The sequence below is a fragment of the Heterodontus francisci genome, chromosome 5 (assembly GCF_036365525.1).
Source record: "Heterodontus francisci isolate sHetFra1 chromosome 5, sHetFra1.hap1, whole genome shotgun sequence".
Taxonomy (NCBI): domain Eukaryota; kingdom Metazoa; phylum Chordata; class Chondrichthyes; order Heterodontiformes; family Heterodontidae; genus Heterodontus; species Heterodontus francisci.
The window spans coordinates 85,526,059-85,545,762 of record NC_090375.1 but is presented as its reverse complement, the minus strand read 5'-3'; the positions used below and the strand labels follow the sequence as shown (position 1 = coordinate 85,545,762).

General features: G+C 44.4%; 1 protein-coding gene across 4 annotated transcripts in view; it reads right to left on the bottom strand.

The window, feature by feature from the left end:
* Positions 1–19,704, bottom strand: part of abhd3 (abhydrolase domain containing 3, phospholipase) — a 132,331-nt gene that overhangs the window by 70,049 nt on the left and 42,578 nt on the right. For all 4 annotated transcript variants that reach the window (XM_068031718.1, XM_068031717.1, XM_068031715.1 and 1 more), the window contains exons 2-4: positions 18,150–18,313; positions 15,513–15,695; positions 9,176–9,221 (exon numbers count right to left, since the gene is read on the bottom strand). In XM_068031718.1, the coding sequence (XP_067887819.1) occupies positions 9,176–9,221; positions 15,513–15,695; positions 18,150–18,313 (393 nt within the window). The remainder of the gene's footprint in view (positions 1–9,175; positions 9,222–15,512; positions 15,696–18,149; positions 18,314–19,704) is intronic.

Genomic DNA, 19,704 nt, shown 5'->3' with positions numbered 1-19,704 from the left:
TCTCGGAACTTGCTCCTGTAATTGCTCAATTTCCTTGATTTCACATGGTTCCTCTGTAACCATCGGAGAAAGTGATATTTTTGATCCTGCCAAATAATTTCTTAGAAGTAGATTAATTCCCTTTACTGGTAAACTGTGGACAACACCTACAGTTACCACCCAGTTATTAAGTCATTCGCGAGGCATACTATACAAAGGTACGGGTATACACACGCCGCCAATTCCATTAACTAAAACTTTAGCGTTCAAGGCGCTCTCTGGTGGAAACCTCATATCTTTCCCCAGCAAGAGTGTTTGGGTCGCTCCTGTATCCCTGAGTATAATGATAGGTTTTCCTGCCTCACTTACAGGATACGGAGTTACTCTCCCCTTTGACAAAAAATCATTATAACTCTCAGGTAGTTTATTCTTAACCTCTACACTCCTCTTAGTTTTAGTATCTAGTTTCACATTCACAGCTGTCGTTAAAGCTATAGCCTGGTCTACTATACTCTCAGTCAGAGTCTTTTCCTCTGCACTAACTTTGCGTACCCCAACAAGTCCTATGGGTTTACCTCGCAATTTCCAGTACTCTGAACGAAGATGACCCGTTTTGTTGCAATGATAACACTTTTGCTTGCGAACCTCACTTCTACCCTCAGCACCTTCCTTTCTGACCTGAGGAGGTGATCCTGGGACATTCCCAGCTGTTCCTTCTTGTCCCTGGCTACTTGCCTTCCTTTCACTCTCCCACTTTCTATCCTTCTCGGGTTTATGGGTGTGATGGACAAAATAGGTTGGCTTATTCACAAGCTCAAAAGCATCAGCAATCTCTGCTGCTTGCCTAGCTTTCAAAACTTTCAGGTTATCTATATGAGTTCTCACTACTGAAGGAATGGAGTTTTTAACCTCTTCTAAGAGAATCAATTCTCAAAGGTTCTCACATTTGGTTTCTATCTTTAATGCCCATATCCAACGGTTAAATTTCATTTGCTTCACCCTCTCAAATTCTAAATATGTCTGCCCAGTCAATCTCTGTAAATTCCTAAACTTCTGATGGTAAGCTTCAGGGACTAACTCATACGCAGAGAGAATAGCCTTTTTTGCCATCTCATAATCTGCAGAAGCCTCTTCAGAAAGCATGGCATGAGCTCTGCCTACCAGCCTGCCCTGCATGAGCAATGTCCAGCTTTCTTTCAGCCATTTCATCTGTTTGGCTATTTTTTCAAAAGATATGAAAAATGCCTCTATGTCCCTTTCCTTGAACTTAGGAAGAGCCTGTATAAATTTAAACAACTTCTTGCTGGGTCCTGATCTAAATTCAGATTCTTCCTGACCCGAATTTTCCCTGGTTTAACTAGATTTGAACTGGATTTGTCTCAGTTCCATCTTTTTAAACTTAAATTCCCTCTCTTCTCTTTCACTTTCTCTCTGAAATGCTCTCTCTTTCCCCCTTTCCTCAAATTCAAGTTTTCTTATTGCTATTGATTTTTCTTTTTCCCTTTCCTTTTTCTCTTTTTCCAATTCAAGTTTTCTTAATTCTTTTTCTGCCTCAACTTTTTTTGTTTCTAACTGTATCCTAGTCAATACCACTGCATCACTCTCGGACCTACTACCTTCTTGTTCCTCGTATTGCCCTTCATCTGTATTATCATCATCATCTTCTTCTACCAATTCCAGATGTTCAGCTGTTATGTCAATTATCTCTGCTTTTTTGGCACCTGATTTCAATTCCAACCCCAATTTCGCTGCCAATTCTTTTAATTTGTTCTTAGTTAAAGTTATCAAATCACTTAGGGAAACATTCTGCTTTCCCAAAAACTCTGCTACAACCACTAATGCCATAACAATGGTATAGACTGTACCTTATTGTACAAGAGACCTGGTTCTTTTAATTTCTTCGTAATTGGTGTCAGATTTAGATCCTAACAATCAAGTTCCCAATTGATAAGATCCCAGACTTGAGAGCAATTAATATGATGCCAATCTCAGGACTCCAATTTAAATATGTTATCCTAGAGATGAGTAATTACTATGATTCCAAATGCTAGCCCTCCAAATTAGTCTGATTCTGATCCTAGATGCGAGCCACTAAATTAAATATGATTCAAATGTGAGTGAGCCCCCAGTTTAAGATATGATTCAAATCCAGAAGCCCAATTAATATGTGATTCAAATCTTAGCGAGTCCCTCAATTAATATGATTCAAATCCTGGACGAGCCCCCAATAAATATATTATGACTGACTGCTCCAGTCAAAGCCCCCAATCAAAATAGATGATTCTGATTGTGGTGGGAGAAACGCACTGTTAATTCAATCCCGTTGCTCCACAGATCGCCTAACATAGCATTTAAAACTTTCCAAATTAAAGAAAGACCCAGACAAATTGTACCATCTATTAAACCCCGGATGAGGCTAGCCAAACCAGGTGTCTTTAAATCAACAAATTAACTCTTTAATTAGAAGAACTAAATTCTTAAACACTATGAAGATATAAACAACATTTAAAATAGAAAAAAATAGAGCCCTTGCAAATTTACAGTCCAATGTTGCTTGAAGTCCTCACAGAATGTTGCTTGAAGTCTTCACAGAATGTTGCTTGAAGTTCTCACAGTCGGCCGATGCAGGAAAAGGGGTTCTTCCACAGTAGAACAGTCCGTAGTCTAACTTCAGCAGTAGGTGATGCTTTCCTTCTCCAGCAAATTTCAACAATTAACGACTTGCAAACACTTTCAATGGAATCAAGCTGACTTTAGAGTTTTTGAGGGATAAAAGATTGTCACAGTCTAACTTCCAGTTTAAATTACCAGAGATCTCTGTTTTGGCTTGACTTTTTTTTTAATTTTGAGAGATAATAATAATAAACAGACTAAAATCCTACTCCTTCAGTTTAAGTGGTTGAGAGCTCTTTTTTCAGGTGCCAACGCCAGTTGTGTCTGTATATCTCTGTCTGTGTCCTGTTAGAACAAACTGTCTTCAACTAAAAAGCCAATTCAAAATTGAATTGTAACAAATGTATCGCTTAATACTCATTCCCAGTGGCTGTTTCTAAGGCAACAAAAATGCACCTTCCTATAACTCCTGAGACTTGCTGGTTCTTAAAGCAATACTGATCCTTTGCAAGCCTTAAAGGCAAACTGCATCTTCCCAGAAAAAAAAAACTACAGGACCATGACAATAGGTACCGGAGTCATTGGAAATCAATGATACAACCAACAACTGCCAAGTTGTCTGCATACAATGCATCACCCATTCTTTGCAGTGGCACACTAACAATGCAATGCAGCTACGGCAAGTCGGCATGGAAACCCCAAATATTCTACCTGGTAGACACGAACGGACCAGCAGTGGCAGGACTATCAGCGTGTAGGGACTTCAACATCATAATCATCCTGGAGGTCACCATTACAGCAGAAGAAACTAATGGTATCCGCATTGAGTCAAAGTTCCTCCAGGATCTCAGTAGTTCTGGTTTGGAGAATATCAGCCTCTTCTCAGAGATGCCACACCAAGAGGACGAAGATCCAAAATCAGATCATCAACGAGCAGTGTCTCTTCGCACTCCAGCGACTCAAAGGAGATTGACATTGCAACCACTGAGAAGCAAAAACACGCCGTGGGGAGCATTGCCAAGGGGAAATCTCCAAGGACTGGAACCTGCTCGAAGACCCTGACCAGCATCAAATGGTGCAGTCCAGAAACCCAGCTACAGCACAACTATGCCGCACCTTCACCTCTAATGTCTAGAGAACCGCCAGCACCACAACGAGCCAGAATGGACAGGTACCTCCTTGAGGCAAAGTACTCCTCCCTCAACAAGTCCTCGACCTTGAGCCCCAAGCCTTCAGACACGGAAGATGAGAAGAGGCGAAGGATACTCAATGTCCTGAGGAGGCGGAGGAGGAATGAGTTGAAGCATTGTCTGTTGGATCTTCAAGATGAGGTGCCGGAACTTTCCAAGAATGACAAGGCCTCAAAAGTGGTCATCTTGAGAAAAGCAACAGAGTATATTAGTAGGCTGAAGGCAGAGCAACAGAAACTGAATGCAGAAAGAGAGAAACTTCAGAAAAAGCAGAAACGGCTGAAACGCAAAATCTCCAAGTAAGAGTTGTCAAACCACTGAAACGATATATGGACTTTTAAGCTTCTGTAAAGTTTAAAGTTCATAATATCTGTCCCTGTGTAAATAATTTTGATGTTATGTAATTTTATGTGTTTTTACTTGTCGCATATGGGACTTACCTTTGGAAAGAAACGGGATGTTGTTTTAAGAGTGATGTCCCTTTAAGATCTTAGTATGCTAATGAGATAAGTACCAGAAAGTAGTCATGTGACATGAAGCCAGAGTCACTCTGCAACTCTAACACCCAGAGTAAGGTTTGTAAATAGTTAGTTCTGTATTGTATAATAGTTTAACTGTAATAAACTTGTTTGAGATCTTCAATCAACTGGAATCCATGCAACTCATTTATGCTGCATCAGACAACATAAAGAACCCATTACAGAATGTACAGCACTGAAACAGGCCAACACAAAAGCAAAATGCTGCGGATGCTGGAAATCTGAAATAAAAACAGAAAATGCTGGAAATACTCAACAGGTCTGGCAACATCTGTGGAGAGAGAAACAGAGTTAATGTTTCAGGTCTGTGATCTAATGAAAAGTCACATGACAGAAACTGCCCAACTGGTCTATGCCAGTTACAAGTATGCTCCACACCTGCCTCCTCCCACCCCTCTTCATTTAACCCTGTTGGGATGTTGACTAAAGCTGGATTTGGTTCATTGGATACTAACTACCTCCCCCAGCTGTCAACTTTTCATGTGTTAAGCCCTTTGTGTTCCAGGCCTGTGCTGTGGTGAGGTAGTCTCAACACAGATCAGGGATTGAAACTGTTTGCAGTTCACAGTATTTACCAACTCAGAGATTGGGGAGCATTCCACTTACACTTTGAAATCTGTTGATCTAATTTAGCTCTTCCTATTATCAAAGTTATGGGTTATTAAACTTTTAAACACTAGAAATTTATTTTAAAGGTTACAAGTGGTAGTTACAAACAATATATAAAGTATATTCTACAGTACATACACTGTGAAAAGCCAAGGGCCATATTTTTAACGCCCGCTGAGTGCAGGTACGGAAGCCAGCGTGATTTAAAGGTCGTGTTCTTGGAAGTCGGAACTGGGACCAGCCGCATCCGGAATGTGATGCCATTTTTAAAGGGACACTTGGAGAGAGGGAATGGGTCATGCGCATGCTCCAATTAGTTGCACGTTGAACTCTATGAAGAGCTCATTAACAGGCTTGTCAACAGCAGTTTTTAATTTTTAAAGGCTGGGACCGTGGAGAACGCCATGTAGGGAAGATGACAGGGTATTCAAGTTCTGAACATGACTGGGCCATGAGGACTATGGGAAGGGCTGATTAAAATACTGCAGAGGCCCCAAAAAAAACTCAGCTGCTTCAAAAGTACCACAAAGTGGCCACTGCTGCAGCTGCAAGACTTGCTTTTCTCAGTGGTGAGTGGCAGGAATCCAGAGAGGGACGTGAGGCTACTGGCATCATTGGGGCAGCTGGGGTTGGCAGGGGATGGCCTGGTGAACGCAGAAAGCCCAGCAGAGGGAGTTCAGATGGGAACAGGCTACTCTGTCATTGGACAGAGCAACCAGGATGAGCTTCAGCAGATGCAACCTACTGGACAGCAGCAGGTCAGAAGAACACAGTGGTGGGGGGAGGGACTACAAGGGGAGGTCGAGTCTTTCGAGACGAGTAAAACTCCCGGGAGCGACGGCTTACCGGTCGAGTTGTACTTGGCCCTGTGGGACTGGGTCAGCCCGGACCTGCTGGAAGTATACGAGAGTATGCTCCTGGCCGGCAGCATGTCAGAATCCATGAGAAAAGGCATCATCACCCTCATTTACAAGCAGAAGGGGGAGAGGGCAGAAATCAGAAATTGGCGGCCCATCTCACTGCTTAATGTTGATTACAAGATTCTGTCCAAAGTCATAGCCAGTCGAGTCAAGTCTGCTCTGGAGTTGGTGATTCACCCCGATCAGACCTGTACTGTACCCGGCAGGAAGATCTCTGATAGTCTCGCGCTACTCAGGGATACGATCGCCTACGTACGGGACAGGAGGGTGGACACCTGTCTCATCAGCCTGGACCAGGAGAAGGCTTTTGACAGGATATCGCACACCTACATGATGGACGTGCTTTCCAAAATGGGGTTTGGGGAGGGAATCTGCAATTGGATCCAACTGCTCTACACAAACATCAGTAGCGCAGTCTCAATCAACGGGTGGGAATCGGAAAGTTTCCCGATCAAATCTGGAGTCAGACAGGGCTGTCCTCTGTCCCCGGTCTTGTTTGTTTGCTGTATTGAACCCTTTGCTGAGTCTATTAGGAAGGATGCGAGCATAAGAGGGGTGACAATCCCAGGCAGCGGAGGCACTCAGGTCAAAACCTCCCTGTACATGGATGACGTCGCCGTCTTCTGCTCGGATCCGCTGTCCGTGCGCAGACTGATGAGCATCTGCGACCAGTTCGAATTGGCCTAGGGAGCCAAAGTTAACCACGGCAAGAGCGAGGCCATGTTCTTTGGCAACTGGGCTGACCGATCCTTTGTCCCCTTCACCGTCAGGTCAGATTACCTGAAGGTGCTGGGGATATGGTTCGGAAGGGCCGGGGCGTGCACCAAAACATGGGAAGAGCGAGTAGCCAAGGTACGACAAAAGTTGGGCATGTGGGGGCAGCGATCTCTCTCCATTGTGGGTAAGAACCTGGTCATCAGGTGCGAGGCGCTCACGTTGTTGCTCTACGTGGCACAGGTCTGGCCCATACCCCACTCCTGCGCCGTGGCAGTCACCCGAGCCATTTTCCGCTTCGTCTGGGGATCTAAAATGGGCCGGGTCCGGAGGGACACGATGTTCAAATCTCTGGACAAGGGCGGGAAAAATGTACCCAACGTGGCCCTCATCCTGATGACCACCTTCGTGTGCGGCTGCATCAAGCTATGTGTAGATCCCCAGTACGCAAACTCCAAGTGTCACTACGTGCTGAGGTTCTATCTGTCCCCGGTGTTGCGAAGGATGGGCCTGGTCACATTGCCGCGGAACGCTCCGTGCAGTTGGGCGGTGCCGTACCACCTATCCTTCGTGGAGCAGTTTCTGCGGGAAAACACCTTTGACCACCGGTCCATCAGGCAGTGGTCTGCACGGAGTGTCCTCAGGGCCCTACGGGAAAAGGAAACGGTGGATCCTGTCGGATGGTTCCCCGAGCAGACCGTCAAAGTCATTTGGCGGAATGCCTCATCACCAGAACTTTCAAACAAGCACCAAGACGTAGCTTGGCTAGTGGTGAGAAGGGCCCTCCCCGTCAGATCCTTCATGCACACCCGAAGTCTCGCCCCCTCCGCACAGTGCCCCCGCGTTGGCTGTGGTGGGGAAGAGACGGTCGCCCACCTCCTCCTGGAATGTGCCTTTGCAAAGCAGGTGTGGAAAGAGATGCAGTGGTTTTTGTCAAGGTTCATCCCAAGCAGCTCTGTAACACAGGAGTCTGTGCTCTACGGGCTGTTCCCAGGGACGCACACCGAGACAAACATCAACTGCTGCTGGAGGACTATCAATTCGGTGAAAGACGCCCTTTGGTCTGCCCGAAACTTGCTGGTCTTCCAGCGCAAAGAGTTGTCCACCACCGAATGTTGCAGACTGGCACATTCCAAGGTCCAGGACTACGTGCTGAGGGACGCACTAAAGCTTGGGGCAGCCGCAGCAAAGGCTCAATGGGGAAAGACCACAGTGTAAGGTTCCCCCACCAAGCTGGACTGAGGGGCTGGATCCATGGGAAACCCCTCGAACTGTATCGTTAATATTCTGAATTGCTGTAAATGTAAAACTGTAATTGACATGACAATTGTGAAACGGAAGGGTTGGGAAGAAACTCATGACAGTATTGAAGGAAACTGATCTCCCTTGCAATGTTTGTATTTTTTGGTGCTGTTTGGAAACTGTTTGGCAATGTAATTTTTACAGATTTTTATGAATAAAGTATATTTTGGAATTTTAAAAAAAAGACTACCCAAGACATCAGCTGCACAGCCCAAGAGTCAGCTCTCTGCAAATGAAGAAGCTTCAGCACCGCAGGAGGCTACACCTGTGGGGGCAGATTGTGTCAGACCTGTGTGCTCTGAACCACAATGTCCTGAGGCCTCGTGGCCTCCCCATGGCAGTCCCCTACTCGCAGCCATCAAGGTCACCATTGTCCTAAACTTCTATGCAACTGGGTCATTCCAGGGATCAGCTGTGGACCTATGTGGCATCTCACAATCGGAAGCTCATCACGCCAACAGGCAGATCACGGATGCCATTTTCAGGAGGGCAGAGGACTACATTCATTTTGACACAGATAGGCCTGCACAGACACAGAGGGCATTGGGTTCAGCTTCCATCGCTGGATTCCCCCAGGTGCAGGGCATGATCTCTTTCAAGCATGTGGTCATCAAGCCACCTAGTGACCGGCCAGTGAGATCCATCAACAAGAAGGGCTTCCACTCCCTCAATGTCCAACTGGTCCTCGACCACAAGAGCTTCCTCTCTATCTGTGTGCTCGCTTTCCTGGGAGCTGCCATAACTCCTTCATCCTCCACCAGTCCAGGCTGCCTCAGTACTTCATCCCCCAAAGTGCATGAATGGATTCAAGGGGACAGGAAATCCCTTGAAGAGGTGGCTACTGACCCCTCTACGGGAGCCCCAGATGGAGGCATACAGGCGAAACAACAAGTGCCACCTGCTTGGCAGCCAATTGGGTTTCTGAAAATACGGTTCCAGTGCCTGGATTGATTGGGTGGTGTCCTCCAATACCCTCCTGCAAGGGTCTCGGTCATTATGGTGATCTGCTGCACTCTCCATAACACGGCCTTCCAGAGAGGTGTGGACCTTGAGGAGAGTGAGGCCCTGGAAAGAGACAGCTCATCGGGGGAGGAGCAGGAAGTAAGAGAGGAGGGGGGCCGAGGGGGATAACACTGAACAGAAAGGTGTCTCTGCTGCACAATGAGCCGGTCTCCTCCTGCCACCCTCTGGAAAGAGGACCTTCCTCCTTTCCCTCACAGCCCCCAAATTTGAGTACCACCCTGCCAATAAGCTTTAGACATGCAGGTATAAATAGTTACTACAGTATTTATGGATTTAAAAAACTCACCAAAAGTTTCTCTCCAGAGACTCCTCTGTAGTTGAGAACAACACACCTAAAAGAAATCCAAAAATATTTTTGAGCATGTTCCACCAATATTTGATTTTGACTTCTAAAAATACTTAATCATCGCCCCAGGCATGGCATATGTAGAGTCAGCAGTTGCCCTTGGCAAGGGCATGGATCTCCCGTGAAAGTGTTTGGAAAGAGGTTTCTAAGAGATCTTTTTAGAGACAATGAAGTAAGTGTTTCTTGATGGGCTCCTGGAAACTGAACGGTTTGTACTTGCTGACTTTATGGGTGGAATTAAACAGTAGGTTGTAAACACCATTTTTGCTTTCAGTTATCTCAGAAAAATGTTGTAAAGCTAACAGGTGTAGCATTCAAATTTGGTCGGGGTTTCAATGGAAAGAAAAATCGGACACGGCATATAACAGCAGGCCGACCTACTGCCACCCGCTCTGCACTGTTGTGTGTTGTATTTGTAGCATTGCTAGGGAATTCTGGAGAAAGTCTTAGATTCCGGATAAAGTTAACTAACAACAATTTATTATTTACATTTACTATATGCACTCTCCACAAGCCGGCTAAGCTAGCATTCTCTGTGCTGCTATCTCTTCTCCTCCTCAAGCCCATGCCATGTGACTATTACAGTGGGAGAGGTCGCTCTCACAGTCTTCTGTATTAACCGTTTGCCTCCTTATACTACATTTCCCCCAAAGTCTTTATCCAACATTTTCTCAAACATATATACATTCATGACATATCTACTAACCTCTCTCCTGCCAAGCTCTGACTTCACAGGTTTAGTCTGATAGGAGGTTTGATAACTCTCCCCAATCTTCTTGTAGTCTGTCTGTGATGATAAATAATCTTCTTTGTAAGTTTGGTTTGCTGACTTGGTTGAACTTTACTGCAGAGTGCAGCATTCTGTTGATTTTGTGTTTGTTCACCTTCCTCTGGTTCTTCCAAATAAATTATTGGCTGTTGTTTTGGGGGAATAGGAATGATATTCCTCCAATTTCTTCATATGTTCCCTTCACTTGTGTGTATCACATACAATTGCTGGCAGTCTTGGTGTTTATGGATTACTGTACCTTCCCTTTCCAGGTCACGCATCCATACTCTGACCATTGTTTAATTTGGGTAAGCTTCTGTATCAAAATCTTCTATTATAATTCTGGGTTTGTTTCCTGCGATAGGAGTTTTCCCTATCTCATACTTCCTCATAGTTTGGAGCCTTCAATCCAGGAATCAATGGATGAGGTATCTTTCTTGGTGTGAAGATTCACATTGGCCTGGCCCCTTCCTTCAGTATGATCCTGTACTTCGTCTTAGGTCTTCCAAGCCCTGTAAAAGGCTTCGGGTATTCAGCTTGAAATCGATTGTTTACGTTTGCTTTACTTCATCTATCTTCTTAACCAACGGCAGTTCTAAACATGTGTTCCGACTCAGTAAGGAAAATTCTTGATTATGCAAGACATATAAGGGATCGTTGGCGGGAGTGAAGTAAGGAGCAATGAAGATCGGTGCAGCGGAGGCCCCCCACCGCCCCTGACGGCGGCCAGCCCTGTGCCGATCTCGGTAGTGGCGATGAGGCCTCGTGGCGGTTGTCCTGCTGCTCGGCGACAGGACGCCCATACCAAAAGTTTATGGTCTGTCTCGATGATGACACGTAATTCAATTACACAGTCTGAAAATTTTTCACATGCCCATGTGACAGCTAGAGCTTCTTTTTCTATAACCTCACAGCGTGCCTCTGTTGCTGACAAAGCTGTTGATGCGTAGAATATTGGTCTACAGGAACCATCAGGTTGCTCCTGAAAAAGAACTGCGCCCAACCCAGCTGAGGAGGTGTCTACCACTATTGTCATAGGTAGTGTAGGGTTGTAATGTGCCAGAATGTCCGGAGAAATAAGCATCTCTTTAATTTTCTGGAATGCTTGTTCTTGGTAAGGCTTTTCTGAGGAGTTGTCTCAGTGGATCAGTTATCTTTGGCAAGTGAGGTAGAACCTTTGCTAATTGATTTACCATTCCCAGGAATCTCTGGAGCTGTTGAACTGTAGTGGGAGTAGGAAATTCTGTAATGGCCCTTGTCTTCTGTGAATCTGCCGTTACACTTTTACTGTTCACTGTGTGATCCAAGAAATGAACTGAAGTCTTGGAAAATTCGCACTTCTCGTTTAGAGTTAATCCTGCTTCTTGAAGTCTCTGTAGAACCTGTCGAACTCTGTTCGTGTTCCCCTACTGACTCTTCATCTGTCCATGGATGTCATCCATGTGACAAATAACTCCTTTGAGCCCTTCGATGATGTTGGACATAGATTGTTCAAAGATTCCTGATGCTCAAGCTATTCCAAACAGTAACCTATTGAAACAGCCATGCAAATGAGACGCAGCATTTGAAATTGCAGCAGCTCCGTGATGCAGTGCCTGTGGGTGAGGCAGTGGACACTTAATATGCAGTCCACGGTCTCTACCAGTTGTGTCTTTCTGTGCTGAAGAATTGCTTTGAATTTGCCTTTTACTCTCAGTTGTGCCTTGCCTGGACCATGCATCAGTAAATCTGCCAGTTGTAGGCAACGTTTCTTAGTCAGACAGTACTATGATAGACCCTGTGTCGAGGTTAAAATTGGTAAGGTGACCAGTCATGTAGATGTCGCTGTCTAGAAATCTTGATCTGGGTTATTAATCTCTCCCAGAAAATCTCTTGGTTCTTTCTCCTCTTGATATTGATGTACCTGATTCACTGCTCTTTGTGTGAAGCTCTTCTGCTTTGTACTACAAAAAGAACAAAGAACAAAGAACAGTCCAGCACAGGAACAGGCCATTCGGCCCTCCAAGCCTGCGCCAATCTTGATGCCTGTCTAAACTAAAACCTTCTGCACTTCCGGGGACCATATCCCTCTATTCCCATCCTATTCATGTATTTGTCAAGATGCCTCTTAAACGTCACTATCGTACCTGCTTCCACCACCTCCCCTGGCAGCAAGTTCCAGGCACTCACCACCCTCTGTGTAAAGAACTTGCCTCGCACATCCCCTCTCAACTTTGCCCCTCGCACCTTAAACCTATGTCCCCTAGTAACTGACTCTTCCACCCTGGGAAAAAGCTTCTGACTATCCACTCTGCCCATGCCACTCATAACTTTGTAAACCTCTATCATGTTACCCCTCCACCTCCGTCGTTCCAGTGAAAACAATCCGTGTTTATCCAACCTCTCCTCATAGCTAATGCCCTCCAGACCAGGCAACATCCTGGTAAACCTCTTCTGTACCCTCTCCAAAGCCTACACGTCCTTCTGGTAGTGTGGCGACCAGAATTGCACGCAATATTCTCAGTGTGGCCTGACTAAAGTTCTTTACAGCTGCAGCATGACTTGCCAATTTTTATACTCTATGCCCAGACCGATGAAGGCAAGCATGCCGTATGCCTTCTTGACCAACTTATCCACCTGCGTTGCCACTTTGTGTCCTCTGGACCTGTACGCCCAGATCTCTCTGCCTATCAATACTCCCAAGGGTTCTGCCATTTACTGTATACTTCCCACCTGTATTAGATCTTCCAAAATGCATGACCTCACATTTGTCCGGATTAAACTCCATCTGCCATTTCTCCACCATTTCTTCTTAAACGCAGAAATTCTGCTCTGGCATATTTCCCCAAAATGTCCGTTTTTTTTTTACAATTGAAACTCTCAGCTTTACTTGCTGGATAATGCTCCCATCTGTGGGTCTTCCTGGCTCCACAAGGTTGGCATTGTTTCCCTATGTCTTGCACCTTCTCACCTGTATGTGTTTTCTTTTCCACAAAGTGTTTCTCTGGCTTTGGCCTCAAAAACTGTACTGGCATTGGATTTCTTCTCATCCATGGCTTGTCTTCAGTTCGTAGACTGGTCCTATTCTGTTTGCCAACTACAGCCTGTCTTATGATCGGAATGGCCTTTTTCAGTGTAAGGTCTTCCTTGTATTGCAAAAAGTCTGATAAGGATTCATCAGCTATGCCGACGACTATCTGGCCTCTAATTAGTTCTGCCTTTAATTCGCCGTGTTCGCATCCTTCAGCCAATCTATACAGATCATTAATATAAGAATCTATGGATTTACCAATTTTCTATGTCTGCTTATTAAATTTGGCTCTAAGATTTTATTGCTGTGAAGATCGAAATATTTATCAAAGGCTTGAAGTAACTCTTCAAATTTATCAGAAGCTTCGTTGATCCCTTGTCAGACAATTACGTCATCCGCAATCGCACCTGCTGAATATAAAAGGGTGTTCACTTGTTCCACTTCTGATTTGGTATGAAGTTGAGAAGCAATCCTAAAGCTTAGGAACTTTTTTTCCATGAAGACCAATTTTGTACCAGATTGGGTCCTTCTTGATTGTGGAAGCTTTAAGGCATTCCAAATTTTGAATCCATAGACTTTTTAGGGTGTTCCCCTTTCTTTAAGAAATTCTGTTTGTTTTTTTCCAGGACTTCCTTGTTTTCAGGAGTTCCCTGCTGTTTTAATAGGCTTTTTAGGGTGTTCCTCTTTCTGTGATAAATTCAGTTTTTCTCAGACTTGGTTGCTTTAATGGAGGTGTCCCTGCTGTTTTCAGGGGTTTCCCATGCTTTTTGGGAGTCCCCATTGTTATGAAACTACCTCTGTTATGTTAAATATATTTTTTGAGAATTCATTTTTGAAAGATTGAAGAAATGTTAAACTTTGTGGTTCAAAGGGGGTCACCTCTCTAAAATACCCTAAGAAGTCCAACGCATCTCGTCTCCTGTCTTTGAAGAAAAGCCTGCTACATTAATTCTCAATGCTGCCTGAAAAGAACTGTTCTAAAAGATCCCATTAACCCATCTACGTGTACTCGGAGGCCAGACTGTATGCCAGTTTTAGGAACATAACATATCTCATCTGCTATTTCTTCAAGAATGAGCTAGTATTCAGTCCCAAGTGTTTTTTTGTCTGAAATAGAGCTCAAAAAACAATAATCCCTTTATTTTTCCAGTATGTGTGTGTGAGTGTGAGAGGCTCAAGTAAAAAGGGAACTTTAATATTTCAATCTGGGAGTCGTCTATTGACTGCAAAATCGGTGGCGATCCCGCCTCCGCTTGGCCTGGGGATCCAGACAGCATTTTATGGTCCCTGGGCCCTTAACTGGTCTGAGGCGGGACTCCCACCTCATTGAGGCAGGAAGTCCTGCCTAATGGAGCTGCCAGCCAATCAGTGGGCCGGAAGCTCTTAGTCCCAGCAGCGTCACTGGGAGTAGTGGCCACTGATGAGACTGCAAACCAGCATCAACAAGAAGAGGAAGAATGCCCTGCGAAAAGCTAAGTTTTTGGGGCCTCGCCGCGGGTGATGGCTCAGGCCCCGGTGAGGCAAGGATGGTCGATTGGGGGGACAGGGAGCAAGTTGGGTGTTGGGGGTGGTTGGGGTATCGGGGATGGCTCTCCGTTGGGCACAGGGTGCCTGATCATTAGAGCTCCCCCTGCGCCCCCCCAGGTGGTCAGAAAGTCGCCTGTTTTTGTCAGGCGGCTTTTCTCAGGCCTGGGCCGCCCGACCGGCCAAGTGTAAAATCCCCGTGGAGGCAGGCCTGGGGCGGGCGGGCCAGTTTTCACCGCCGCCACCTTGCATAAAATGGCGGCAGAGGCTGGAGCAGGTGGGAAGGGTCCCCGAGTCTCCCACTCCATTTTACGCCCACCACCGTCACTAACCAGCTCTTTGGGGGGGAAGAGTGTAAAATTCCAGCCACTGTAGAGTCATAGAGAGATACAGCACCGAAACAGGCCCTTCGGCCCAATGAGTCTGCGCCAATCATCAACCACCCATTTATACTAATCCCATTTCCCTGTCTCTGAGGTGTATAAATATGAACTGTTTTCAGTAGTTAATGATATTCAGTGCTGAGATCTAACCTGGATTTGAGTAGTCGTAGACCCAAATGGATATTCTACTTATAAGCATATAGATCAATAGTCTTGCTTGTACTTTCTGTTAATATTAATAAAACCAACAATTTGTTTATCTTTGACATTTAAACTAATATCATTTGGATTAATCTACTTGGTTGATCTAACAAGTATTGCATTAGTGCTGTAGGGAATAATCTTCCAAGATTGATGCCATGACATATGCTGGGAGAGAGTAAAGGGACCTGTACCTTGCATTTAACCATCCTGTGCCTGATTTTGGAGTGCCGAAAATAGAAACTTATTCCATTTCCCAGTGCTAATATCTTTTGTCTTAACAGAGATTGGCAGAGGCATGGAAGATGGTTGCTTGCCCTCCCCGCTGCCTGGTAAAAGATACATGAAATGTGGACAAAAAAAAAGATAATCCAAAGAAGTAACTCTTGCCTGTATCCAAGTACTTCACTCTGTTTAACCATATGCAGTATGTAGGATTCCTTGCTTGTTCCTGTAAGTCCGGGTAAGATAAGGATAGTGGGTCTTGTTGCAGAAACAGGATATAGTGCATTGTCATCATTATCATTCCAGTCCAAGGAAATATGTCCACCATCTGCTGTCTTAATGAGCTCACTGTAATGCAGAGACAATAAATAAAATGAAAATGTATCAATTCTTAATACACTTTTATACAACAGTAATCTCATTTTTTTCCTTGATAATATTAATTTATACAATTTCTGGACACCATGCAAACATAATGCATTCTTATGATGATTATTACTTTATCGGGCAAATGATGCACTTGAATGCAACAACTAGTCTGCCAACAAATTCAATGTTTTTTGTACTTGGATTACGATCAGATCAGGATTTCCTGACACTACAGATAAAAAAGTAATCCCAAGGCTTTTTATACGTATATAAAGAGCACGAGGGTAACTAGGGAAAGGGTTGGTCCACTCAAGGACAGAGAAGGGAATCTATGTGTGGAGCCAGAGGAAATGGTCAAGGTACTAAATGAGTACTTTGCATCAGTATTCACCAAAGAGAAGGACTTGGTGGACGATGAGCCGAGGGAAGGGAGTGTAGATAGTCTGAGTCATCTCATTATCAAAAAGGAGGAGGTGTTGGGTGTCTTGCAAAGCATTAAGGTAGATAAGTCCCCAGGGCCTGATTTGATCTACCCCAGAATACTGAGGGAAGCAAGGGAAGAAATTGCTGGGGCCTTGACAGAAATCTTTGCATCCTCATTGGCTACAGGTGAGGTCCCAGAGGACTGGAGAATAGCCAATGTTGTTCCTTTGTTGAAGAAGGGAAGCAAGGATAATCCAGGAAATTATAGGCTGGTGAGCCTTACATCAGTGGTAGGGAAATTATTAGAGAGGATTCTACGGGACAGGATTTACTCCCATTTGGAAACAAACAAACTTATTAGCGAGAGGCAGCATGGTTTTGTGAAGGGGAGGTCGTGTCTTACTAATTTGATTGAGTTTTTTGAGGAAGTGACAAAGATGATTGAGGAAGGAAGGGCAGTGGATGTTATCTAAATGGAATTCAGTAAAGCCTTTGACAAGGTCCCTCATGGCAGACTGGTACAAAAGGTGAAGTCACACGGGATCAGAGGTGAGCTGGCAAGATGGATACAGAACTGGCTCTGTCATAGAAGACAGAGGGTAGCAGTGGAAGGGTGCTTTTCTGAATGGAGGGATGTGACCAGTGGTGTTCCGCAGGGATCAGTGCTGGGACCTTTGCTCTTTGTAGTATATATAAATGATTTGGAGGAAAATGTAGCTGGTCTGATTAGTAAGTTTGCAGACGACACAAAGGTTGGTGGAGTTGCGGATAGTGATGAGGATTGTCAGAGGATACAGCAGGATATAGATCGGGTGGAGAAATGGCAGATGGAGTTTAATCCGGACAAATGTGAGGTCATGCATTTTGGAAGATCTAATGCAGGTGGGAAGTATACAGTAAATGGCATAACCCTTAGGAGTATTGACAGGCAGACAGATCTGGGCGTACAGGTCCACAGGTCACTGAAAGTGGCAACACAGGTGGATAAGGTAGTCAAGAAGGCATACGGCATGCTTGCCTTCATCGGTCGGGGCATAGAGTATAAAAATTGGCAAGTCATGCTGCAGCTGTACAGAACTTTAGTCAGGCCACACTTAGAATATTGCGTGCAATTCTGGTCGCCACACTACCAGAAGGTTGTGGAGGCTTTGGAGAGGGTACAGAAGAGGTTTACCAGGATGTTGCCTGGTCTGGAGGGCATTAGCTATGAAGAGTTTGGATAAACTCAGATTGTTTTCACTGGAACGACGGAGGTGGAGGGGTGACAAGATAGAGGTTTACAAAGTTATGAGCGGCATGGACAGAGTGGATAGTCAGAAGCTTTTTCCCAGGGTGGAAGAGTCAGTTACTAGGGGACATAGGTTTAAGGTGAGGGGGCAAAGTTTAGAGGGGATGTGCGGGGCAAGTTCTTTACACAGTGGGTGGTGAGTGCCTGGAACCTGCTGCCGGGGGAGGTGGTGGAAGCAGGTACGATAATGACGTTTAAGAGGCATCTTGACAAATACATGAATAGGATGGGAATAGAGGGATACGGTCCCCGGAAGTGCAGAAGGTTTTAGTTCAGGCAGGCATCAAGATCGGCGCAGGCTTGGAGGGCCGAATGGCCTGTTCCTGTGCTGTACTGTTCTTTGTTCTTTGTACTAATTGTTTCTACCCACCACCCATTTAGTAATTTGTTCAACAATTCAATCCAAAATAAAATCTAAAAAACACTGTAATTATAGAATTTGAGTCAATTACTATCTAAAATAAAATCCATGACACTGTGCTTCATGTGCTGAGCATAATGAAGCAGAAAATGTTAGTGGCTGAATCAGAGTTCTGTATTTAAATATTTTGGTTGGAAAGGAAATTTCTAAAAAAAAAACAGTGATTTGAATGTACATTGAAACCAAAAGAAAAGAATGATTAAAGTATCTTGCTATGTGAAAGAATATAGCTAATTTCTGAATAAGCATCAATACAGGACAATGCTAATGGTACAATAAACAGAAAAACAGTGAAGCATACTTTCTGTATTCCACCCAAGGTTTGGTTGTGATGATTGGCCTGAGCAATGTCTGGACTCTTGCTTCCCAGCACCAAAAGGTCGGATAATAAGTCTCTGTTACCACAGGACAATACCTCTGTAGAAACTGAGATAGTGTTGCTGCCCCTGTGATAAGCTGCGGCTTCTGCAATAAATCAAGCTCACAGTTACAGTGTGACAGCAAATTCATGACATTTACTGGAGTTAAAAGAAAAAAATGGTGACTACCAGGATTCTACAATTAAAACAAAAAAAAAGAAAGAAAAATAGATAACAGTCCCAGATTCATTGGAACTGAGCTTCCAGAATTTTCTGCTTTTATTTCATAATATATGTCCCTGTGTTGCTGAATACAACACTGTGTTCCTACTGGGTCTTGAAAACTCAACCTCTTTTACTGATTAAAAAAAAATCAGACAAATGTATTCCATTATTAAAGCTTTAAGGGCTGATTTTGCAATCCTCACTAAAAAATACTGCTGGACTACGTTATGTGGGTCCTTGGGTGGTGGAGCAGTGAGGAGTTGTTAAGTATCTATAAGCTCCCTGCATCACTGGTGTTTTGTATAGGGAATGTGAGGATGTAGGGTCTGGAAAATGACATTAAAGGCAAAACAATTGAAAGAAGTATAATTAAGACTGATGCGCTGAAGTGTGTTTGTTGTGGGATGTTGACCAACGAGTTAATGAGCAAATTATCTGTTGATCAAAAAAGCTTAAGGGAAGGGTTATGGCTTTAGGGAGAAAGGTCCAGAAACTTACAACAGCAGTTAGAACTGAGGGGATTATAGAGAGTGAGTGGGAAGTATGAGACTCAATGAATCATCCTAGGCCAGTGAAATAGCTGGGCTTACATTAGAATTTGGAGTAAATCATCAGGAATTTGAGATCGACATCAGTAGAACTATGGACAAGCTTGTCGTGAAATGAAAACAAGTGCTGAGAAAATTATGGGAATGGAGATGCTGGAAGGTTGTTAAAAGTAGGAATTTTAATTTTAAGCACTTTTCAATTTTTAGATTATTAATCTAAATAAAAGGAAGACTCTCATTTGGATTTTCAACAGACTAACTAGATCATCACTCGCCAAAAAGTTACGTCAATGGTGATTCTCCCACATTCAACCCCTCCCCAACATTTTAAATTCACAGTCGTACTGTTGACCATCTCTCACGTCAATTCAACCCAACATGTTATTTCTTCTCCAACCCAATTCATGCTGGTTCTTTTCTCCATTTCCTCCATTCAAGCTGGCACTTCCAACCCTCCCACCAAGATCTAGCAACAACAACTTGACTTTCTATAGTGCCTTCAACATAAAACATCCATGCTTCACAATGGAGGTAGACAGGGAATGGACATTGAACCAAGAGGGAGACACTAGAAGGGCTGACTGGCTGCCTGGTTGCACAGATAGATTTTGCATAGGTGAAGAGAGGAAGTGGAGCGGTTTACGTAGGGAGTTCCAGAAAGTAGGGCTGAGGCAGCTGAAGGCTGTGTGGGTGGTCAGTGAGATGAGGGGGATGCAAACCAGAC